Here is a 21,921-nt window from a genome sequence, read left to right on the forward strand (position 1 = left end):
GCCTTACAATATCTAGAAAACATAGGATAAGATGGCATCATAATTATCTAGAAAATATAGAAAAAAAGAAAAGGCAAAAAAGAAGATAACATCATAATTGTATCTAAATATAGAAAAAGAAAGGGGAAAAGAGCAAATATAGAAAAAGAAAAATACTGACAGCTGTGGGATTTGAACCCTATTTAATGCTCCATGTATATGTCGCAAGATTCGATATGACGAGGAATTTAAAAATTTTTGCAATTTCTTCTTGGAACTAAACAAGGCCTAGAGGTTAAGATGATTATTTGCACAACCAAAGGATATCGAAGATAATATGGCCTTACAATATCTAGAAAACATAGGATAAGATGGCATCATAATTATCTAGAAAATATAGAAAAAAATAAAATGAAAAAAAAAACAAGATAACATCATAATTGTATCTAAATATAGAAAAAGAAATGGTTAAAAAGCAAATATAGAAAAAGAAATACTGACAGCTATGGGATTTGAACCCACGCCCTTTCGGACCAGAGCCTAAATCTGGCGCCTTAGACCACTCGGCCAAACTGTCGTATTTGTTTAATTTGGCAAATTAAGGGCCTGTTTAGATTGGGAACGAAAATTTTTTTGTGTCCCATCGGATGTGTCGGAAGGATGTCGGGAGGGGTTTTTAGAAACTAATAAAAAAACAAATTACATAGCTCGTCAGGAAACTGCAAGACAAATTTATTAAGCATAATTAATCTGTCATTAGCATATGTGGGTTACTGTAGCACTTAAGGCTAATCATGGAGTAACTAGGCTTAAAAGATTCGTCTCGCGATTCTTAACTAAACTGTGTAATTAGTTTATTTTTTTATCTACATTTAATGTTCTATGCATGTGTCCAAAGATTCGATGGGATGGATGAAAAAATTTTGGGTGGGAAACTAAACAGGGTCTAATCCTAAAATAACTGTACTTCAGGTGAGCCAAGGAGAACCCCACTGCTCGACAAACCGCAGACATGATCTGATCCAATAATTCAGTTCTAACCGCTCCTTCCAATGATTGTCTAAACCAGATCTTCTAAACTGGCACAATTAGCCGTCAATCGAATCACAAGAATCTGTTAGTGTTCGTTGGTAGGTGGAAGGAGCTTAGGAGCATGATTTCCAGACAATGACCCACCTGCAAATGCATCGCATGCAATGCATTTGTCTCATTAACCACCGGCCATGTTTGCGCAGCGCACGATTTTTTTTTCTTTTTTTTTTTTGGTAATGGGCAGCTGCAGGAGGTTGAGGTTGAGGGGCACAGAACCCTGATGTTGCTGGGGACATGCATGCGGCACTAGCACGACGAAGCCAGAAAAAGATTAAGAAGGGAGTGAACAAAAGTACTATATTAACTTAGCTCTATTATAACTTATCGTAATAAAAAAGATAGCTTAAAGTATTCTTATATTAAAAATCAATCTACTATGAAATTTTATAAAATACATCATAAAAAATAAAAACCTCAGTTCATCCTACTTTATACATTTATGTGTAAAATTGGAAGGTGAATATTAAGAGCTCCATTAGCCCTCCACTAGCCTAGCAGCGGTAGGGGAAGGGTTGGAGCCCCCTAGCCCCACCGGCTGCCTCCGTGCATGCCGCATTAGCTGGGACGACGCTGGTTCATTAACTCAGTGCTTGCCACCTCCACGACCGCGACAAGATAATGATGAAGATTTAATTAGTAAGTGATGTCATGATGGACCCCAAAATCGCATTAGGTAGGGTTTTTGGCATGAACTACCTGCAAACAATGATTGGAGTGTTGTCTTCTCTGTTATATTAGAGGCATAATCTCAATCCAAAGCGTGTGCTTGGACAAAAACACCTAGCTGATTAAGCAATTTTCTTGTTGACCAAGTGCACACCTATAACGACTCCTCTCCGACTTCACAAGTCTAAGAAAATTTAAGTTTTTCATAAGTCTAAATCGTCTAAGCTGTTGTCTCTTGTTGTTTATCGATTTCCAACACTTGTGACTCTTGTGTTTGAGGCTTAGGCCTTGTTTAGTTCTCAAAAGATTTCGGATTTCGGTACTGTAATATTTTGTTTTTATTTGACAAATATTATCCAATCATGGACTAACTAGGTTCAAAAGATTCATCTTGTGATTTTCAAGCAAACTGTACAGTTAGTTTTTGTTTTCGTATATATCTAATGCTTCATGCATGTGCCCCAAGATTCGACGTGACGGAAAATCTTGAAAAGTTTTTAGTTTTTGGGGTGAACTAAACAATGCCTTAGGTCACGTTTGGTTACAGATGTTTAGGCCTTGTTTAGTTCCCAAAAATTTTCAAGATTCCCGGTTATATCGAATCTTGCGACACATGCATAAAGTATTAAATATAGATAAAAAAGATAGCTAATTGCACAGTTTACCTGTAATTTACGAGACAGATCTTTTGAGTCTAGTTAGTCTATAATTGAATAATAATTGTCAAATAAAACCAAAAGTGCTATAGTAGCGAAGCCTAAAAATTTTCGCGAACTAAACAAGGCCTTAGAATCTAGATAAAAAAATATCGGAATTCTAAAATCTCATCCAAACGGACTAAGATTCTAAGGGATTTTAAGATACACATAATCCAATAAAAAGACATCAGATTTGTTTTTATTCAGACTCTTAAAATCCTTAAGGAACCAAACGGTAGCTTAGACGTTTTAGACTTTTAGACAGCGGGAGTCCTCTTTGGTCATCCGAGCCTTACGTTTTCAGACTTTTGGATAAAGAGAGTATGTATTAGACTATTAGGTTTTGTTTAGTTCCGAAAAGATTTCGAATTTCGGCACTGTAGCATTTTCGTTTTTATTTGATAAATATTATCTAATCATGGACTAACTAGGCTCAAAAGATTCATCTCATGATTTACAGGCAAACTGTGCAATTAGTTTTTGTTTTCGTCTATATCTAATGTTTCATGCATGTGCCCCAAAAATCGATGTGACAGAAAATCTTGAAAATTTTTTTGTTTTTGGAGTGAACTAAACAAGGCCTTAGTAGGCTACTTCGCCAATTTTGATTTGTTATCTTCAGAGTATATGAAAATTTCAACTTATTCTCCAGAAATTGGGTTCGATCTTTGCTAATTATGTCCACTCGGCGCAAGTTTGGATTCGACTCCCATAGGGGTTTCTACTAGAGCTGTGTATTTCAGGCCTTGTTTAGTTCGTGATTTTTTTTAAACTTTAGCTACTATAGCACTTTTCGTTTATATTTAATAATTATTATTTAATTATGGACTAACTAGACTTAAAAGATCTGTTTCGCAAATTATAAATAAATTATGTAATTAGTTTTTATTTTTATCTATATTTAATGTTTCATGTATATATGTTTAAAGATTTGATGTGAGTAAGAATTTTGAAAACTAAACAAGGCCTCAATGCAGCTCCTCTTGCATTTTCGGCTCTCTCGTAGTCGTATAGTATAACAATAATGCAGGGATTGTCCTTTGCTTGCGTCCTTGCGTAGTGGCGTGATTCACCGCGTGATGCAACTCGGCGCGACGTGACCTGGATCATACCCGACAAAGCCTGCGGGCGAAAGAATAATGCTACGCAACACGTCGTTGTGATCCAATCCAATCGCGTAGTAATAATATTATAGGAGTAGTACACCTTACAAAACACTAACCGTGTGTTTGGTTGCGGGACTAGTGGGTTGGAATGGCTCCAACCCACGTTTTAGGGATGACTCCAACTCTTCACTTGTTTGGTTGTGAGAATATATAGCAAGGTACAAGCTTACTTAGACCACAAATATAAAGTTCTATGTGGTACTAACAAAAGAACCATCCCATGATTACAACCTTACTGATCAGGATCAGGAAAGTTGTTAGGAGCATCAGGGTAGTTGTCAGCAATGTGCTTTGCAACCCAATTGAGTTTATGTTCAAAAGGCAAGGAGTTGAAAGCTCTTGCTATGTGAGGATTTTGGACCAAGTAGGAATGGTAGAAGGATAAGTGAGTGGAATTGAAACCAGGCATACCCATCACGTTGTCATACAAATCAGACGGCACATCATTGTCAGATTTTCCCGCTTCCTTTATCGCCTTGGCTAACTTGACACTTCCCCATTTAATTGCAGCCACCAATGGATCTTGGTCAGTCCTAGCCCTCTTCTTTCCCTTGTCCTTCTTCTTAGGATTCGTGGCCTTGCTAGCTGATGAAGTCGCCACATTGTCATCTTGAGTTGCACCCCTATCACTCTGTACCTCCATCCTCTGCACCTCGGTATCCCAGTCATCTGTACTTTCTTCTTGTGTACCTAGAGGCACACTTGAGTCCTTTGCAAACCTGCCTGTAGCCATGGTGCTCCCAAATATTGTGTTCATCTCCACAAAGTGTTGAATAGGCTTGTTTAGAAAATCAGCATCACCCTTGTGATCCTACAATATATCTACAATTTTAGCCACTACAATTGAACAATTATTATTCAGCAATTATATATATGTGAGAACTAATAATTCAGCAACAACATACCTTAATATAATTGTTGTAGTGCTCATCATCAAGAGTTATAGTGTAGGTATCTTCATCCCAACCAGCAGCACTCAACCCACGAAGGTCACATACTTTACGAAACTTCTTTTGCCATGTCTTAAGGTGGTTCTTAATCTGGTCACCACTGCGCACAATGCCAAATTTCTGTTGGAGAGCCTTTGCACACCCATTGTAGTGAACCATCTTGAAGGTGGATGAAGTCTTGGTGCCACTAACCACTAAATTTGTAAGGTATTCAAGCATGTAGGCTGACCAAGTGGGAGCCCAAGTAGCATGACCAGCAGTCCCTGAAACACCCTCTGCATCCATTCCCCTACAAAATTGACAATACAATATATGTCCTCAAATAATAATGCCAATAAAGTAGGAATCAATGTGTAGGGATATGTCCTCAAATAAAATTTCAGCCAATAATACAATGATTACATTGTCCAATCAAATAAAATACAACACAAATTACACACACCAATACTAGTTTCCATGGCTTAGACGGTCTGCCCACATTTGGTCAGCCAAGCCTTGCCTAAATTCTAACATGATGGCACTCTCACTTGCTGTCCCAGCAAATGTGATGTGTTGGGTGTCCTCATCGCTGTCACTTGGTACATTAAATTCATCACTCCCATCTTCTATCACCCAATTATGAATGATGCAGCAAGCAACAACAATATCAACTTGAGTTGCATAAGGAAAAAAAGGAGAGGCATCATCAAGTACTTTGAATCTCCTTTTTAGTGCTCCAAATGCTTGCTCTACTATGATTCTCAATGAGCAGTGCCTACGGTTGAACAATTCCTTCTCATTTTGCACCGGATTGCTCCTCCATTCATTCAAGTGGTACCGTACAGCCCGAAAAGGGGGTAAAAATCCAGGTTTGGCTCCATATCCAGCATCAACTAGGTAATATTTACCTAACATATGATGCACAGTTAAGGTTACATCTCAATGAAGCATTAGTTTTGATGAATAAATTTATGGACAAGGCATAGGTTAATCTATTACCTTGTGGGACACGAAGGCCACCCTCACGTGCTAAAGCATCACGTAAAACAAGTGTATCATGTGCTGTCCCCTCCCATCCGGCCAACACATAGGTGAACTTTTGGTCAAAATCTACGGCTGCCAATACATTTTGAGTACAATGCTTGTATCTACCACGAAAAGCATGTTGCATTTCCTTCGGAATGGTGGCTCTTATATGTGTACCATCAAGTGCTCCTATACAATCCTACGTGATGTTCAAAGAAGTCAAGATTAGGTCAATTAGGTTTGGCACAAAATAACTTTAGAATAGGACATAAGGTTGAGAATCACACCTTAAAGTATGGGTACCACCTTGTGTCTCCTTCAATTTTAGATGGAGTGTCCAATGAAGGGGGCCTAATATAATCATCTCGTAGCTCACCAATAGCATGAAGTACTTTATTAAAATAACGACTGACCGTTTCTCCGGATCTACCAAAATTGGTTGCAATTACTCTATTCCTAACATTGTGCCCCACAGTATGGAGAAACATTGTCACTTGCTCCTCAACACACATATGAACGGTATCTTCAAGTAAACCACGATATGTAAACAACTTACAAAACCTGAAGAAATGTACTTTGTTCATTCTCAGCATGTTTACACAAGTTGTGTCATTCCTCCAGATTTTGTCATCGAGGTATTCCATTCTTTTCCTATCCCTTTCATATATTGGTGCATAAGTAATCCCTTCCCTTCTTGTGACTCATTTTCTTTTCCTAGACCGAGCAACAATTGCCATAGCACACAACAACCAATGTGCAGCAGCAACAAAAACAAATGCCTTGAGCTTGTTATTCATCTACATATAGCAGCACAGAAAAGCACAGCAGCACAATCAATATAGATCAGGTAGGTAAATAGCAAGTATTTAGAAGCAGACCCCATCCAATTCCATATAAAAGGGTGCTCCTAACCATCTAGGGGTTGTACGCAAACGGTTTCAGGGCAGCGCCCTGAAACCTCTCAGCATTTCATCAATCGCATCAATGAAGTCGTTATGAAATCACTGGGGATTCAGAGAAGGGAGATGCAAAGTGGAGGAGAGCCGGACCTTGGAGCGGCGGACCTGAGGGCCGGAGATGCACCTTGGGGTGGCGGACCTGGGAGCACCTCGTCCGTGCGTTGGAGCTGGCGGCGTCCAGCGGTGGAGGAGCCGGTAGCGTCAGGCGGTGGAGGAGCTGGCGCCGTCGGGCCAGACCGGCGGCGGCCTTCGCGGGGCGGACCTGCCTCGCTCGACCTGCACGCGGCCGGCGCGGCCTCCCGCAGAGACCGGCGCACCGCGGGCGGTGGAGAGGACGGCGCGGCGTCGGGCGTTCGGCGGGCGTCGGAGATGAAAGGCGGCGTCGGGCTCCTCTCGCCTGAAGAGATAAGGTTGGGGGTGAAGGGATAAGGTGGTTCTCGGGGGTGAACAGACACACGTGAACAAGGCCAACCCGATGGGAGCGGCTCCGTCCGTCGAAATCCGGCGGACGAGTCCAACCCGCATAATCAGCGAATATTCCTTTGGGGTTCAACCCATCCCTTCCCCAACCTCCATCCAAACACCCCAAAAGCGGGTCGAACCCATCCGGTTGGTCCCAACCTTCCAACCAAACACACGGTAAGGCCTTGTTCGAATGTAGTCAGATTCGCATCAATCCACATGTGTGGAGTGGATTGAAGTGGAACTTGAACTAAATTCTACCCCAATCCACTCCAACACATGTGGATTGAGGTGAATCCGACAACATCTAAACAAGACCTAATGCGCATCTCATTCCTATCTATATATCCTATAAAGACAAACCCCACTAAGCTAATTCTCTTGCACCTCCTTGCGCCATATCATCATCCACTTTCTCCTGCTACTGCATACAATTAAGTGCCCACTCACCACTCACAAATGGTTTCAGTAGTAGATGCAACTATACCTACACATGACCATGCATGCATACTACTAGCAATTATTCTCTCACATGATCTCCTCTCTTTCTCTTCTGAAACTAACTACTAAAACTATATATAGATGACTCAATAGACTAGAGTGAGACCATATTTATATTCCCCTTTATACTCGCAGCAACGCGCGGGGAATCCTCCTAGTAATAATAACAAATCACTCCAACATGGAGGAGTACTAATCTTGTTCCCTCACAAGTGTTGAGGCCCACGAGGATGGCGTGATGGTGAATTTGTGATCCTAAACAAGAGCAGTGGCTGCTGCAGAGAGTTTAGGGATGTTTAAATTTAAAGGATAAAGTTTACGGTGTCATATGTGGGTGTCACATAAAAATGTTTAGATAATAATAATAAAATAAACTATAAAAATCCTTAGCGCGAGACAAATTTACTAAGCATAAGAAATATATTGTCAAACTATAGACTAATTAAATTTAAAAAATTTATCTCGCAAACTAGTCATATAATATATAATTATTTATTTTTTAGTTTATATTTAATAATTCATGTGTGTGTTGTGATACGGTTTAAACGTGATATGGCCTAAACTTCTGTAAAAAGAATTAGGTCTTGTTTAGATTCAAAAAAAATTTGGATTTTAACATTTTAGTACTTTCGTACTTATTTGACAACTATTATCTAACTATAAACTAACTAGGCTTAAAAGATTCGTCTCACAAATTACAAATAAACTGTGTAATTAGTTTTTGTTTTTATTAATATTTAATGTTCCATGCATGTGTTATGAAATTTAATACGACAAAAAATTTTAAAATTTTTTTGGTTTTTGATTGAAAGCCTTAAAAAATCGAATCGTAAACCGCGCTGCGCGACAAATGGAACGGGGCCCTGTCAGGCGAACGTCACTGCCCAGGGAGACTTCGCTCACATGCCTCGCGAGCGCGGCCTACACTACACGTGCACATGCTCAGAAGGGTCAGAGGCTGGACTGAACGCCCATCACCCGGGTGGGCAGCAGAGAGGGAGGCAGGGGACCGTCTCCCACGTCCTCACGGGCTCACCGCTGCGGCCTGCGGCTGATTGCGACGCCAGCGGCCGTGGCATGATCGATCGGCGGCCGGTGTCTTTGTTGGGCCGCGGCCTACGAGAAGCTAGGCCTTGTTTAGTTCACCCCGAAATCCAAAAAGTTTTCAAGATTCCCTGTCACATCGAATCTTGCGGTACATGCATGAAGCATTAAATATAGACGAAAACAAAAACTAATCACACAGTTTGACTGTAAATCACGAGACGAATCTTTTGACTCTAGTTAGTCTATGATTGGATAATATTTACCACAAACAAACAAAAATGCTACAGTTCCGAAAACTTTTCAGTTTTCGGAACTAAACAAGGCCGAGGTCAGGTCGGTCCCGGGCTCCCGGACTCCAGGGAAGGCAGGAACCGCTCCGACAGCGAAACAGCGGTGCGTGACGCCACTAGGTGCGGGGACAGGTGAACAGGGGTTCGGTCCAAAAGATGACTCATCCTGCGTACTCCAGTATTTTATCCGCGGAACTATTAGAGCAAGTTTAATAATACAGTCCACTTATTAGCTGTAAGGTTCCTTACAGCCTTCTTGCAGTCCACTCATACAATAGTTAGCTATTCACTATTAATACATGGTCCACTTATCTCTCACAAAGTTTCTTGGTTTTTGTGTCTAAACTGGCTGTAAGCTTACAGCCTGCTTCTCCTCTCTCTCCTCCCTTCTCTCCTCCACATCAGCATTTAGCCAGCTTACAGCCCACCATAATACTTGCTCTTAAGTTACGTCCACCCGATCACTTAGCTATCTCCAACAATACATATCCAAACCCAGAGACCTATTTCGTAGTTTGGTTCATGCACAGGAGAAAAGTTAGACATGTAAAAATTCACTTCTCCAACAACACAACGCAAAAAAAGAAGAGCCATTCTCTTCCACCTCTCATCCGCACGCCCCGTGCCTCCTCCACTCCTCTGCACCGGTCTGCCTCCTCCGGCGAGCTCTTTTCTCCTCGGCCCCTCCTCCTCCTCCTCCTCCGCGCGCCCCTTGGACCCCGATGGCGGCGGCGGCTCCCCAACCTCGCACACGGGAGCGGGCCCCTGGATCCCGGCGGCGGCTCACCTAGATCCCGGCGGCGGCGGATGGCAGCCGCGTCTCCCCCCGAGCTCGCACCCGGTGGCCCCTCCCCCTCCTCCTCCGCGCGCCCCTTGGACCCCGACGGCGGCGGCGGCTCCCCAAGCTCGCACGCGGGAGCGGCCCTGAATCCCAGCGACGGCAGCCCCCAAATCCCGATGGCGGCGGCTCCCCAAGGTAGCTAAGAGTTGTTGGAATATTGTGTCTGATGTTTTAGGTTTCCAGGTTGGAGGGAATATGTTAGACATTGGTAAATTTTGGCTAAGTGATAAGAAACATTGTGTGACTAATATGATTACTTCAGCTGTCATTTGGTCGATCTGGAAACTTAGAAATGATTTATGTTTTCAGAGAATTGGCTGGAGAAGCATGGAAATGCTTCTTTTCAGGATTTCTAGGTTACTCCAGAACTGTATGGTTATCTGCCCAATCGACAAGAAAGCTTTGCTGAAAGATTTCATCGACAAAATCAAGCTGGCGGCAAGCAGGATACTTTGGCTGCCATATGTCAACTAAACCACCAGAAGTTCCAGAAAGGAGATGATGAAGAAAGGTCTTGGTGTCACAAGTTGTCTGAGGAAGAGGAGGTTGGCATGAAGACGGGGACACCCTGGTGGAACTTGCTGAACTTCTCTATTGAGTAGTCTGGTTGGTGGTTTTAGGTCATGTCTCTAGCTGTCTTTTGTTTTTTTTCTGGACTTTCAGTCTTGGTCCTTTGATTCAGTTCTGGTGGACGTATGGATGAAACTCTGTGTTGTAATAACTCTTGGTCTTTTGAGATAATCGAAAGGCCGGAGCGATTTTGCCGTTGAACTCTAAAAAAATTAACCAAATTTCAGCGAGCCGAAGAAATGTGTGCAACGATTCTATGCTCATGTCCGACATTCTTATTGTATGCTAGAATCCGTAGCATTAATTTACTTCCTCTATCTTGCTTTGACTGACGCTTTAGGCCAGTCTCAATGGCCCGTTTCAATGCCCTGTTTTCAAAACAAATCTGCTGACAGAGCATCAATGAAACGAACAATGAAACAACCTCCACAATGCATGAGTTTCACCTTGATGTTTCCTAGGCTGGGTAAAGCATTTAATTACTGCAAAATGATTGGATCACATGCAAGATGGTGAAACGATTTAGTCCTCAGTGGGGATTTCATCCTGTTTCACCACGTGGAAAACAACGCCAGCGGAGTTTCACCATGGTGAAACTACTTCCTTCTCTCTCCTCTTCGTTTCATGCAAAAAGTGCAGTTTTGCTGACATGACGCTCTAATAAATGTGCATGACATCCTGGTGAAACCCCACTGAGACTGGCCTTAGCTTTCACTCTGGTGTAGCAAAGATTGCTTGAATAGGGATGTTGCGTGTGTCTGACTGCATTGAAGAAACTATAAATGTAGACAACTGCTCTGCCAGAACAATAGTCAAAAGTGGAACACAGAAGTATATTTTTTGTCGTTTCATAATATATATAAAAAATTATATTCCTTTCTTCAAAAGCTGGTTTACTCGTGTTCCCTCCATACCCATAAAGAAAGTCGTTTTGAATAAGATTTGAGTCAAACATTAAGAATATAAATCATGAATAATTTTTAAGTTGTTGAGTTTGGAAATATGAAAACTATATGAATATATTTGTCTTGAAAAATACTTTCATAAAAATATACATATACTATTTTTTTGATAAATATTTTTTATAAAAACAAGGAGTCAAAGTTAGACTTTAAAGACCGTGTCTTGTCCTAAACGACTTCTTTTACAGGTATGGAGGGAGTATAAAAACCATAACCACTAGCAAGATGACCACACATTTTGTTGTCAGTCCTATAAGGGAGTTAATAACATCAACCATTTTGCCCTGTTTTTCAGCACTACTTTAGCAAAACTTTTCAAGGAACAATATTTTATTTTCATAATAAATCAGTATTAGTAGCAACATCGACTAAATTTCAGCGAGCTGAAGAAATATGTGCAACGGTTCTATGTTTGTGTCTGACACTCTTATTGTATGCTAGACAGTTCCGGTCCTGAGAGATTTCCAGGGTCTGGAGCGAAATTAAATCTTAGGAGCCCTTAGTATAAATATGAAAACAATATGTTAATATTACTAAACACCAGCATAGATAGAGTGTTACCTATAAACAGCTAAAGAGTATCAAATGCAATATTAATATCAAATAAATTATAAGATTAAATTACTTGATGTGTTTCTTCTACGAGTTGATTATCTAAATTAATACTCCCTCCATCCCAAATTGTAAGTCATTCCAAGAATCTTGGAGAGTCAAAACATTTTCACGTTTGACCAAAATTATAGAGAAAAATACTAAGATTTGTAACGTAAAGTGAGTATACTATGAAAATATAATTAATAAAGAATCTAATGATACTTAGTTAATATCATAATAATTATTATTTTATAATATGAATTTGGTCAAACTTAAAAAAGTTTGACTCTTCGAGATTTTTGGAATAACTTACAATTTGGGATGGATGGAGTAGCAATTATATCTAATTCATATGGATTTCTTGATGTGTTTGTATGACTTCTAAAGAATTTATCAGTGGATACTCTCTATGAGTGCATCACTTCATCGACTTATTTTATTTTTATCCTTTTCTCGCTACCGAAATTTGATATGAATATTTTAGTTGCAATGGAAAGAAAAGAAACGAGACAATTTGAAAGGCACAAGAAACAAGCATCCTTCCCGGGCCAAGTGGCCAATTGACAATGAATTACCACAACTGCTACTTTCTAGCACTAGTAGCTAGCTTTCTAGGTATTACAACTAATATACTAGTTATTAATATAAACATATGCATACTATATAGTCAAAATTTTTACTTCCTCTATCTTGCTTTGAAACTTAAATTTTTTTTTAGAAGTAAACAAGGCCTAACATTAGACGAAGGCGGAAGACAGTCTATGGACAAAATTTTGATAGATTGTAATTTGTAAAACATTTATGGCCAAATTTTGACTGACTGTAAAAAAGTTATGAAACTCGTTAGTGGGCCCACCGAAAACAAACCTTTCTCAGACCGCTCTAGATCCACTTCCCGATTTTGAATCTGGCGTTGCGCAGAAGCAGAAACCTGATCCAAATCCAAACAATCTTCCCAGATGAGAACACCTGCTGACAGATTCCAATTCAACCGCATGCTGCCAATCTCCCCGTACGTGCGCACAGGCAGCGCCGAGTAAAAACCCGATCAAAGCGAAGCCTCCCGTCCCGTCCCGTGCGGCGTCTTTCCCCTCCCCCTCCCCTCCCGTCACCCCGGTGGGTCGCGCCGCGCCGCGCCGGCGCCCATAAAAACCAAACCCCACGTCCCCACGACGCCTTGCCATCCCCCACCAAGTCGCCTGCCTTCCCCTCTCCCGCCCACCGCTCGGAGGTCGGAGCCGATACGCGACGAGGCCAGCCGATCTGGTCCGCATCCGCATGCGCCCGCGCCCGCCCGTCGCCACCTGAGCTTCGGACCCCCGGGCCGGAGCGTGCGGCCCGCGCCCGCCATGGACGAGTACCGGACGCCGCGCCGGTCGCCGGCGGGCGAGCGGTTCATCGGCATGTTCTCGTCGCCGTCGACGCCATCGTCGTCCCCGACCGAGCCCTCGTTCGTCGCCGGGGACGAGCTCCACGAGGACGACTTCCTCTTCGACGCCGCGGCGCCGCAGCCCGACGCGGCCCGGAGCCCGGGCCGTGGAGCGCCGCCGGGGCACCTCGGCCTCCTGGCCGCGCTGGCGCTGCACGAGGGGGACAAGAGGCTCCTGGTCCGTGGCGGCCACGGCGGGGGAGTGGCCGCCGCCGCGGCCGCCGCCAGCGCGGGGACGCTGCTCCGGCGCAAGGCGACCATCGCGGCGGCCGCCGCATCCGCCTCGGCCTCGGTGGCGTCGGGGAGCGCGGGCGCGCTGTCGCCCACCCAGTCCCCGTCCCCGACCTCCTCCGCGTGGGCCATCCCGGCGACCGCGAGGCCCAAGAACGCCGGGCCCGCCCCGGCGTTCCACCAGTCGGCGCCCGTGAAGGTGCCCGTGCGTCCGCCCCGGAAGCCAGATATGGGCCGGTGGGACGAATTCGATGACGACGACGACGACTTCCGGAGCGGCGACGCCGCCATGCTGCCCCCGCATGAGATGGTCGCCCGCGCGTCCGCCGGTGGGGCTGGGCCCGCCGCTCCGTTCTCCATGCTCGAGGGCGCCGGGCGCACGCTCAAAGGCCGAGACCTGCGGCGGGTGCGCGACGCCGTGCTCAGGCAAACCGGGTTCCTCGACTGAATCCGGCAAGGTGACGTGGCTCTTGCCTTTTGTTCAGCAACCGTGTGCTCAGAGTCGTAGATGCGTTGCATTAGGTATTAGTGTAGTGGGTTCTACTGTGTGAGCAAAGCGGGAAGGTGAGATAACAAGGTTGAGTTTTCCATAGAACTGCTTGCAATTTTGGTGTCCTTGGATGTCTGCTTGTCATATTACTGTAAGCTTCAGCAGTAATAAGAACTGGTGTCCTGTGTCTGGGTCTGCTGTGCGAGCTCTCTGTAATCCAGGAGGAAAGAGAGAGAGAACAAATTTCTGTCAAGGTTGTCTGTTAGGGGTACATATCAACTATCGTGATGTTAGTCGAGACTAATGCTTTCTGCTCCTAGTGAAAATTTTGTTAATTTTGTTTCATACTCTTTTAATGTTACTGATTTGCCTATGGTGATGAAATATGCATTCTTTCTGTGCTTCTTGCTCGAGGTCTGGTCCTCATTCTCGATTGAATCTTCCTATTTCGGTGAGCTGCAGAAATATGATCACCAGTAGGCCTGATAATACTTTCAGATTTATGTTGGAGATGTATGTGGTTTTGTGTGATGGCATATGAAATGGAAGATATATATGTACTGATTCATTCATGCTCATGATATATTTCCTGGGAAGGACTGGTAGTTGCTATTGCTACTAAAGCTCTTGTCTTTAGGCATGAAAGCTGTAGGATCAGACCTTATTTTTTGAAACTCACGATAGTATTTATCTATGCTCCCGTTTGTAACAGTTTGTAAGAAATTCGGTGTTGATAACAAACTGTTTTCCATGTTCAGTTGAAAAAATGGAATAAGTACCAGCAGCATATTTGACATGCAATGTTACTACTACCTTGCTGTAGCACACATCACTGAAAGATGCTAGTTGTACTACTGGTACTACTAGAAGAACGCATAATCTTTCTTCAGTGTTTCATGACCTTTTGCCTGCACCTTTTGCAGTTTGTATGTTCTATAGTGTTATATTTCAGTGCCTTTGGGTCTGTGGCTGCGGTAGATCCTCTGCAATAATAAAAAGTTATGAAAGTTGGGAACTTTAGGTATCTGGAAGGCCAGGACAATGTAGTTTATTAGAGCTGTTAGAAAAGAATGTAGAATGCTAGCTAGATGATCATTGTTCAGAACTTATATGGTCTTTTGAAACAAGGTGCTTGCAATTGCTGCTAGGCGTTCTGTGCAAACATGAAAATTACAGAAGATCGCTGATACTTCACATAATGTTTATCATGAGTCTTGGCTGGCCTTTTGTGTTCTGTTGGGCAGTCTTTGTTTTTGCCGTTGGTGTTTATAAAAGAACCACAATGGATTTGGCCATAGAGGAGGCCTAATACTTTGTTATATCTTTATCAATCGTGATTTCCTGGGACAATTTGGTTAGGTTTGGACTGTGAATCACTTAGCCCCACTTTTAGTGCCTCTCTGTTGGGGAAAGTGGGGTTTTGGTGCCCTTTTAGGCCTTGTTTAGTTCACCCTGAAAACCAAAAAGTTTTCAAGATTCCCCATCATATCGAATCTTGTGGCACATGCATGAAATATTAAATATAAACGAAAATAAAAACTAATTACACAGTTTAGCTGTAAATCACGAGACGAATCTTTTGATCCTAATTAGTCTATGATTGGATAATATTTTGCTTTATTCCTCTGTTTGTGCCTCCTCGGCCCCTCTTTCCCCTTGTCAATTTCAGATCGTGGGTACAGTGCTTTAGTTGATTGCTGGACCACTAGTCAGCATGCAAAGGATCATTACAATGAAGAACGAACCATGCTAAAACTGATCGATGGAATCGCATATGCCATGATTTACCGCATACCGGCGGGTATTTTATCGCTTGTAGGGAGGAAACTCTGAATTTGTTCCCACGATAGAACAATAAAAGACAAAGCTATTAGAACTATACAGCCTTCAGTAGTCTCCTTTATACCCCCCCCTTTTTTTTTGCCTCAGTAGTTTCTTTCATATCCTTTTTTTAGGCCTTGTTTAGTTCACTCCAAAAATCAAAAAATTTTCAAGATTTCTCGTCACATCAAATCTTATGGCACATGTATGAATATATATGAAACAAAAATTAATTACACAGTTTATCTGTAAATCGCAAGACAAATCTTTTGATCCTATTTAGTCCATGATTGGACAATATTTGCCACAAACAAACGAAAGTGCTACGGTAGCAAAATCCAAAAAAAATCACATCTAAACAAGGCCTTACTTTGTTATGAAGTTGGTCTAAATTAAGACTTAGTTATTCTCACTCATTGTTTTTTTGGTTCGATATTAAAACCGGGTTATTCTTGGTGAAGCTACAATGGTATATAGTGTGTTTGGTTTCCTGGTTTATTCTTAGCCTGGCTAGAATCTAAGCCTAGACAGCTTTAGCCTATCCTCAGTAAGTCAATTGGTAGTTGTTTGGTTGCCTGTATTGTCGAAGCCTGGCTAACAAAATAAGTTGTTTGGTTGCCTGGTTTGTGAAAGGATCAAGATGCCCAAGAGGGGGGGGGGGTGAATTGGGCTTCTCTAAAAATTTAAGCAACCTATAAGCTCCAATTCAACCCCTTGTGCCTAGTGTGACTTAGAGAGCTACCGGATAAAAGTTTTGCAACCTAGTTCCAATCCTATTCTAGCATGGCAATTCTAAGAATGTAAAAGCACAAAGTAAATGCTAGAAAGTAAATGAGTAGTGAAAGAAAGTGCTCGGCGATGTTTTGCCGAGGTATCGGAGAGTCGCCACTCTCCACTAGTCCTCGTTCGAGCACCCGCGCAAGGGTCTTGCTCCCCCTTGGTCCGCGCAAGGAGCAAGTGCTCTCTACGGGCTGATTCTTCGACACTCCGTCGCGGTGAATCGCCCAAAACCGCTCACAAGCTTGACACGAGCCACCCACAAGAACTCCGGGTGATCTTCGTGCCTCCAATTACCACCGAACCGTCTAGGTGATGGCGATCACCAAGAGTAACAAGCAAAGAACTCTCACTTGACCCAAACAAGGCACTAGAGAGTGGTGGATGCACACTTGACTCTTGGAACTCACTAGAGGAGGATTCTCTCAAGAATTCACTCAAAACTCAATCCTCTCTAGGCTCTTGCAACTCTCTTTCTCCACAACAAGTTTCTCTGATGTTCAAATGGGCAAGAGAGGTTTTATGGATGAGGTGGAGGAGTATAAATACTATCCACGAAGTCCAAAGGTCGGCCAACCGTTTTCCACTGAAAACGGGGTCACCGGACGCACATTATGTTGCACCGGACGCACTGCACCGAGCGTCCGGTGCTTCATAACGACTACCTGCTCTTTTCTCTGACAGGTCACCGGACGCTAACTCTCAGCGTCCGGTGCACCGTCCGGTGCTCGGGAAAACTTTACATGCTCCCTGCGCATGGGACCGGACGCTACTCGGCGCGTCCGGTGCTAGCGTCCGGTGCTCAGGGGAACTTTGCAAGCTCCCTGGGTATGAGACCAGACGCTACCCGGCGCGTCCGGTGCTCAGGGGAACTTTGCAAGCTCCCTGGGTATGAGACCGGACGCTGCCCGGTGCGTCCGGTGCCAGCGTCCGGTGCCTAACCCTAAGCACCACACTGTTCCAACGGCTAAGGACCTCACCGGACGCACTCACAGAGCGTCCGGTGCTGCGTCCGGTGCCCCTTTGGGCACCCAAACTTCGTCGAAACGCGATCGCTCCAAAACGAAGTTGGTTCCTCTCGATCTAAGGACTATCTCTGAGCTGCCTAGTGCTAGGTTTACCAAGTGTGCACCACACCTAAACCTAAAGCCTTGCCTAAGTCAAGCTACTAGATCAAAGCCCCTCTTAATAGTACGGTCAAAGGAAAACAAAGTCCTGAACTACTCTAAGTGCCCTTCTTCACCATATGGCACTTAGACCTAGTCTAGTCTTGACGATGTCCATCCGTCCTTTGAAAACCAAAAACGATTTTCACTATTAAGTAGGCATGAACGTCCCTGTTCATCGAGTACCTATTTACCATGACCTTACCTATGACTTTGCCTCTGCAAAACACACGTTAGTCATAGTAATCAACAATGTCATTAATCACCGAAACCACTAGGGGCCTAGATGCTCTTTCAATCTCCCCCTTTTTGGTGATTGATGACAACCTCGAGTATGAAAAGAGTTGAGGTTTTTAAAGAGACTTGATTTCAATAAGCATGATACAATAAGAACAAAGGAATTAGTCATGCTTATATCAACCAAATACAATACCCTGCATCCAAATATGTGAGTGATATACGACAGGATAGAAACATAAGGCTCATAGTTACATCGGAGTAGAAACGCGGAAGCAAAGATAATATGAGCCAAACACATGACATTAAGATATCACATAAAGCACAAATCATGTCTCATAACCATAGTATCTCACACAAGTGTAATGCATAAAAGTAAACATGATGCATGATGAAGTAGCACACATAGCACACACCGAAAGTATCTCAAAAGAATAAACTCCCTCTCTAGCTCCCCCTAACTCCCTAACTCTCTCATACGCACTCTCTCCCCCTTTGGCATCAAGCGCCAAAAACCTAAGAAGACGGTGGAGGAGGCGGAGCAGTAGAGTCCCTCGGCGCGGCCACGAAACGAGCTGCATCATCTGAACTGTCGGCCGTCGAGGCGGAGGAGGTGGAGTGACCCTCTGAAGCTGCAGGTGCTGGAGAAGCGGTCCGGGTCTGCTCTGGCGCTGTCACAGGCTGTGCTGGCTGCTCAAGTCCGGCTGACGAAGCTGGCACGGACTCGGTCGCTGTAGCTGTCGTCTCTGGTACGGTAGTAGACGGTGCAAGCTGCTCGGACGACGCTACGGACGACGACAGAAGCTCTGTAGTGGTAACTGGCGCCGTAAAGACTGTAGGAGCCTGCAGAGGAGGAGGCGTAGGGTCACCAGTCAGAGCACTGTAGGTGAAGCTGAGGTGCGGATCTGTCTGCGAGTCCCACACAAGCTGTGACGCTGAAGCTGACTGAGGGGTGAAGCCTGAGCGGAGAGGGGTAAACTGCGGTACCTGCTTAAAGCCTGAAGAGATAGCACCCTGAGAGACCTGGTGCTGTGGCGTCGAAAACGGCTGACTCTGAGCTGGTAGCTGGAGCGGCTGCTGTGACGGGCTCTGAGTCTGGGGCGCAGGAGTAGGGGGCCTGACGGACGACGTACCTGGGAGCTGTATCTGCGGTAGCCGAATCCCGGAGGCGGCCATGAGAGCGGCCATCATCGCTGTCTGCTGGGCTTGGAAAGCAAGCTGCTGCTCCTGAAAGGTGAGAAGCTGACGCTGGAGCTCATCCTGCCTGGCCTGCATGGCTGCATTGATGGCAGCCTGGTCCCTGTCGCGCCTCGCCTGCTCCTCAGCTGCACGGCGCTGATCTGCCCTCATCCCCTTTAGAATAGCAAGCAGGGCGGGGTTCTTAAGCACTCGAAGAACCGCCTGCCTCGTGGTCGTGAGCTCTGGGAGGAAGGTCAGTCACTGGCGGCTGATAGTCGTCGTCTGAACTGTCTGAGGCGAAGTCAAACTCGCCCTCTGCCTCTGCATCGGCGAACGCCCCAATAGCTAAGTCCTGCTGCTCCTCTGTCTCTGCAACAGCTGCTGTACTGCGGGTGCCCCTAGGAGAAGGTGGGGGCACCGGTCCACGTGGAGCACGAGGAGGAGGGGCACCGCGAAGGTCGTGGTGCGCTCTCAACATCTGCCGGGGGTCGTAGTGGGGGAAGACGGTGTCGGACTCTGTCAACTCCCTCTGCAAGTGAGCTGGCAGGGGCAGTGGCCTAGCACGAAGTATAAGCAGAGTGATCCAATGTGCATACGGCAACTGACGCCGTCCCCTGAAGCTCTCTGAGATGGTGTCCTCTATCTCTGAGACGATCAGATCCCACAAATCAAACTGCGTCTGGGAGATAAGGTGAGCGATGAGCCACTGCTGCATACGAGTGAATCCGTCTCTGTAGCCTGTCCTGGGGAGAAGAGTCTTCCTCAACACAAAGTCGAGGATCCTGGCTGGGCGTGTCAAATCTGCCACTGTCCTGCTGGAGCCCTCCCCAAAAGGTGCACGGAAACAGGGAGCCACGAAGTCAACCGGTGGGATCTCACCACCGTGAGGACGACGAGGTGGATCCACGTTCCCGTAGCACAGCTGGTGAATCCTGGTGGGAGAGGCTCGCAGTCCAAGCACCTGTCTGGCCAACTGTGCTGTCACTCTGTAGTCGGTCCCTGCCAGTGCGTAGTGGATATAGCTGTGATCTGGAGAAATCCACACCGACGCATAGAACTCTCTGACCCACTGCTCACAATAAGTACCAGGGAGCGCTAGCAGCTCTGGGAGTCCGTGGAGGTAAGTGAAATACTGACGAATATCTGCCCCGACCACGTTCTCGAGAATCTCTAGGTCAATCACCCTGTGCTCCCTGAACTGAGACTGAGAGCGAACCAATGCCTCGTGAATGTCCTCCTGGACGACCGTGTAGAAGCGGGCACCGGCTCTGGGATCCCTGGTAGCTGGAAACCAGGTAGGGAACGGAACAAACCGCAGCTGCTGGATCTCTCGGGCTGACACAAGAGTGAGATCCCTGTGGATCCTGACTGGCCTCTGGCGGGAAGCTGGAGTGCCTCTAGCCGGAGTGGCACGAGCTGTGGAGGTGGACTGTCCCTGCGAACTAGTCCGGGGAGTGGCCTGAGTACGAGCACGAGTCGACCTCCGCAGTGGCTGCTCCTGCTCCTGTCCCTCTGCTGGACCCTCTGCCTGGGTCTCTGTCTCATTGTCCGGATCCTCCTGAGCTGGATCCCTAACCACGAGCCTAACCCTCTGTCCTCCAACTGTCACAGTGCCTGGAGGGGATCCATGGAATGCCTCTGCCTCAAGAACTGCACGCCTCTGACGCGGCGTAAGATCATCACCGATCCTCAGAGAACCAGAACGACCACCCCTCTCGGCTGCTTCAGCCGCTGCTGCAACTGCCTCTGCGATCTCTGCATCTCTGTCACTGGCCTTCCGCTTCTTGGTGGCCAGCTTCTTGCCTTTCCCTTTCTCTGCCGCTGACAGGCGACGGGGAGGATCACCTCCACCATCACCTCCTGGGGAACCTCCTGAGCCAGCTGTCGGACCACTGACGTTCTTGGTATGAGCCATTGCGAAGCAAGCGTCTGACAAGCAATCGACTGACAATGGAGATTAACGCGCTGCAGGAAATCGACAAGATAGGATATATATAAGAAAACATAGCGACTAGAGATGAGACAACCTATGGATCGCAAGAAGTGATAAGATATGGGCGCGAACGGCTTACGATCCACTGACGAGACGCGTTCCGGATGTAATCTCTCGATCGACAGCCACCGGAGAACGCGAAAACTTTCCTTGAGGTGCTGCAGCGGGAAAACGGAGAAGATCGAGGTCAAACAACCCTTTTCTAATCCAATGAGACGAAACCTCAAACACCTCAAGGGCATGGATCAAAAGACTCACCCAAAACCTAGAAATCTCGCGAAACTTGGATCACGCGAGAGAAGGAGGGAGAGGAGATCCCCTGCTGCGGATCTGGCGCGGCGAAGAGGCCGAGGTCGCCGGGAAATCGGCGAACGGACGACGGCGGCTGCGGTTAGGGCACGGGCGACTTGGGCGAAGGCGGCGGAAGAGAAAGAAACAGCCGCGCGAAGCCCCTGGGCGCGGGCTTTATGCGCCCTCCGCGGGGTCACCGGACGCTCTTTATGTGGCACCGGACGCGTCCGGTGACCACCGGACTCATGCGCAGAGAGGTCTGCAATTCGGCATTGCACCGGACGATGGGCACCGGACGCTGGCTTTAGCGTCCGGTGCTTCAGGTCACGCCAGGCGAGCACTTTTTCAACTAAGCACCACGCCCGACTTTGATCCAACCAAGTTCCATTTCCAAAAGCACACAAATAAACACCAAATGGAACTGGTATGAGTGACTTCTCTCAAACCCTCAAATTTTCACAAATATTTAGCCATAGGCTTAGTAGTTTTTATGAAAGTAGTTCGAGAAAATCACAAGGAGCATCG

The 21,921-nt window shown here is 45.6% G+C and overlaps 2 protein-coding genes, 1 non-coding gene and 1 pseudogene across 3 annotated transcripts; 1 reads left to right on the forward strand and 3 right to left on the reverse strand.

The window, feature by feature from the left end:
• Window positions 477-556, reverse strand: TRNAL-UAG. Its single transcript has one exon. It is a non-coding gene; the product is annotated as a tRNA-Leu (tRNA).
• Window positions 3,834-4,836, reverse strand: LOC8075287. Its single transcript, XM_002447756.2, has 2 exons — window positions 4,507-4,836; window positions 3,834-4,412 (listed from the first exon to the last, which is right to left on the reverse strand). The coding sequence occupies exons 1-2, from the start codon at window positions 4,834-4,836 to the stop codon at window positions 3,834-3,836; spliced, it is 909 nt and encodes a 302-aa protein (XP_002447801.2).
• On the reverse strand, window positions 4,999-6,353 carry LOC110436474 (annotated as a pseudogene).
• Window positions 12,887-14,329, forward strand: LOC8075288. The gene has a single exon (XM_002446387.2). It carries the CDS (start codon window positions 13,132-13,134, stop codon window positions 13,888-13,890), a length of 759 nt encoding a protein of 252 aa, XP_002446432.2. The 5' UTR covers window positions 12,887-13,131; the 3' UTR covers window positions 13,891-14,329.

This window comes from Sorghum bicolor, chromosome 6 (genome assembly GCF_000003195.3).
Source record: "Sorghum bicolor cultivar BTx623 chromosome 6, Sorghum_bicolor_NCBIv3, whole genome shotgun sequence".
Taxonomy (NCBI): domain Eukaryota; kingdom Viridiplantae; phylum Streptophyta; class Magnoliopsida; order Poales; family Poaceae; genus Sorghum; species Sorghum bicolor.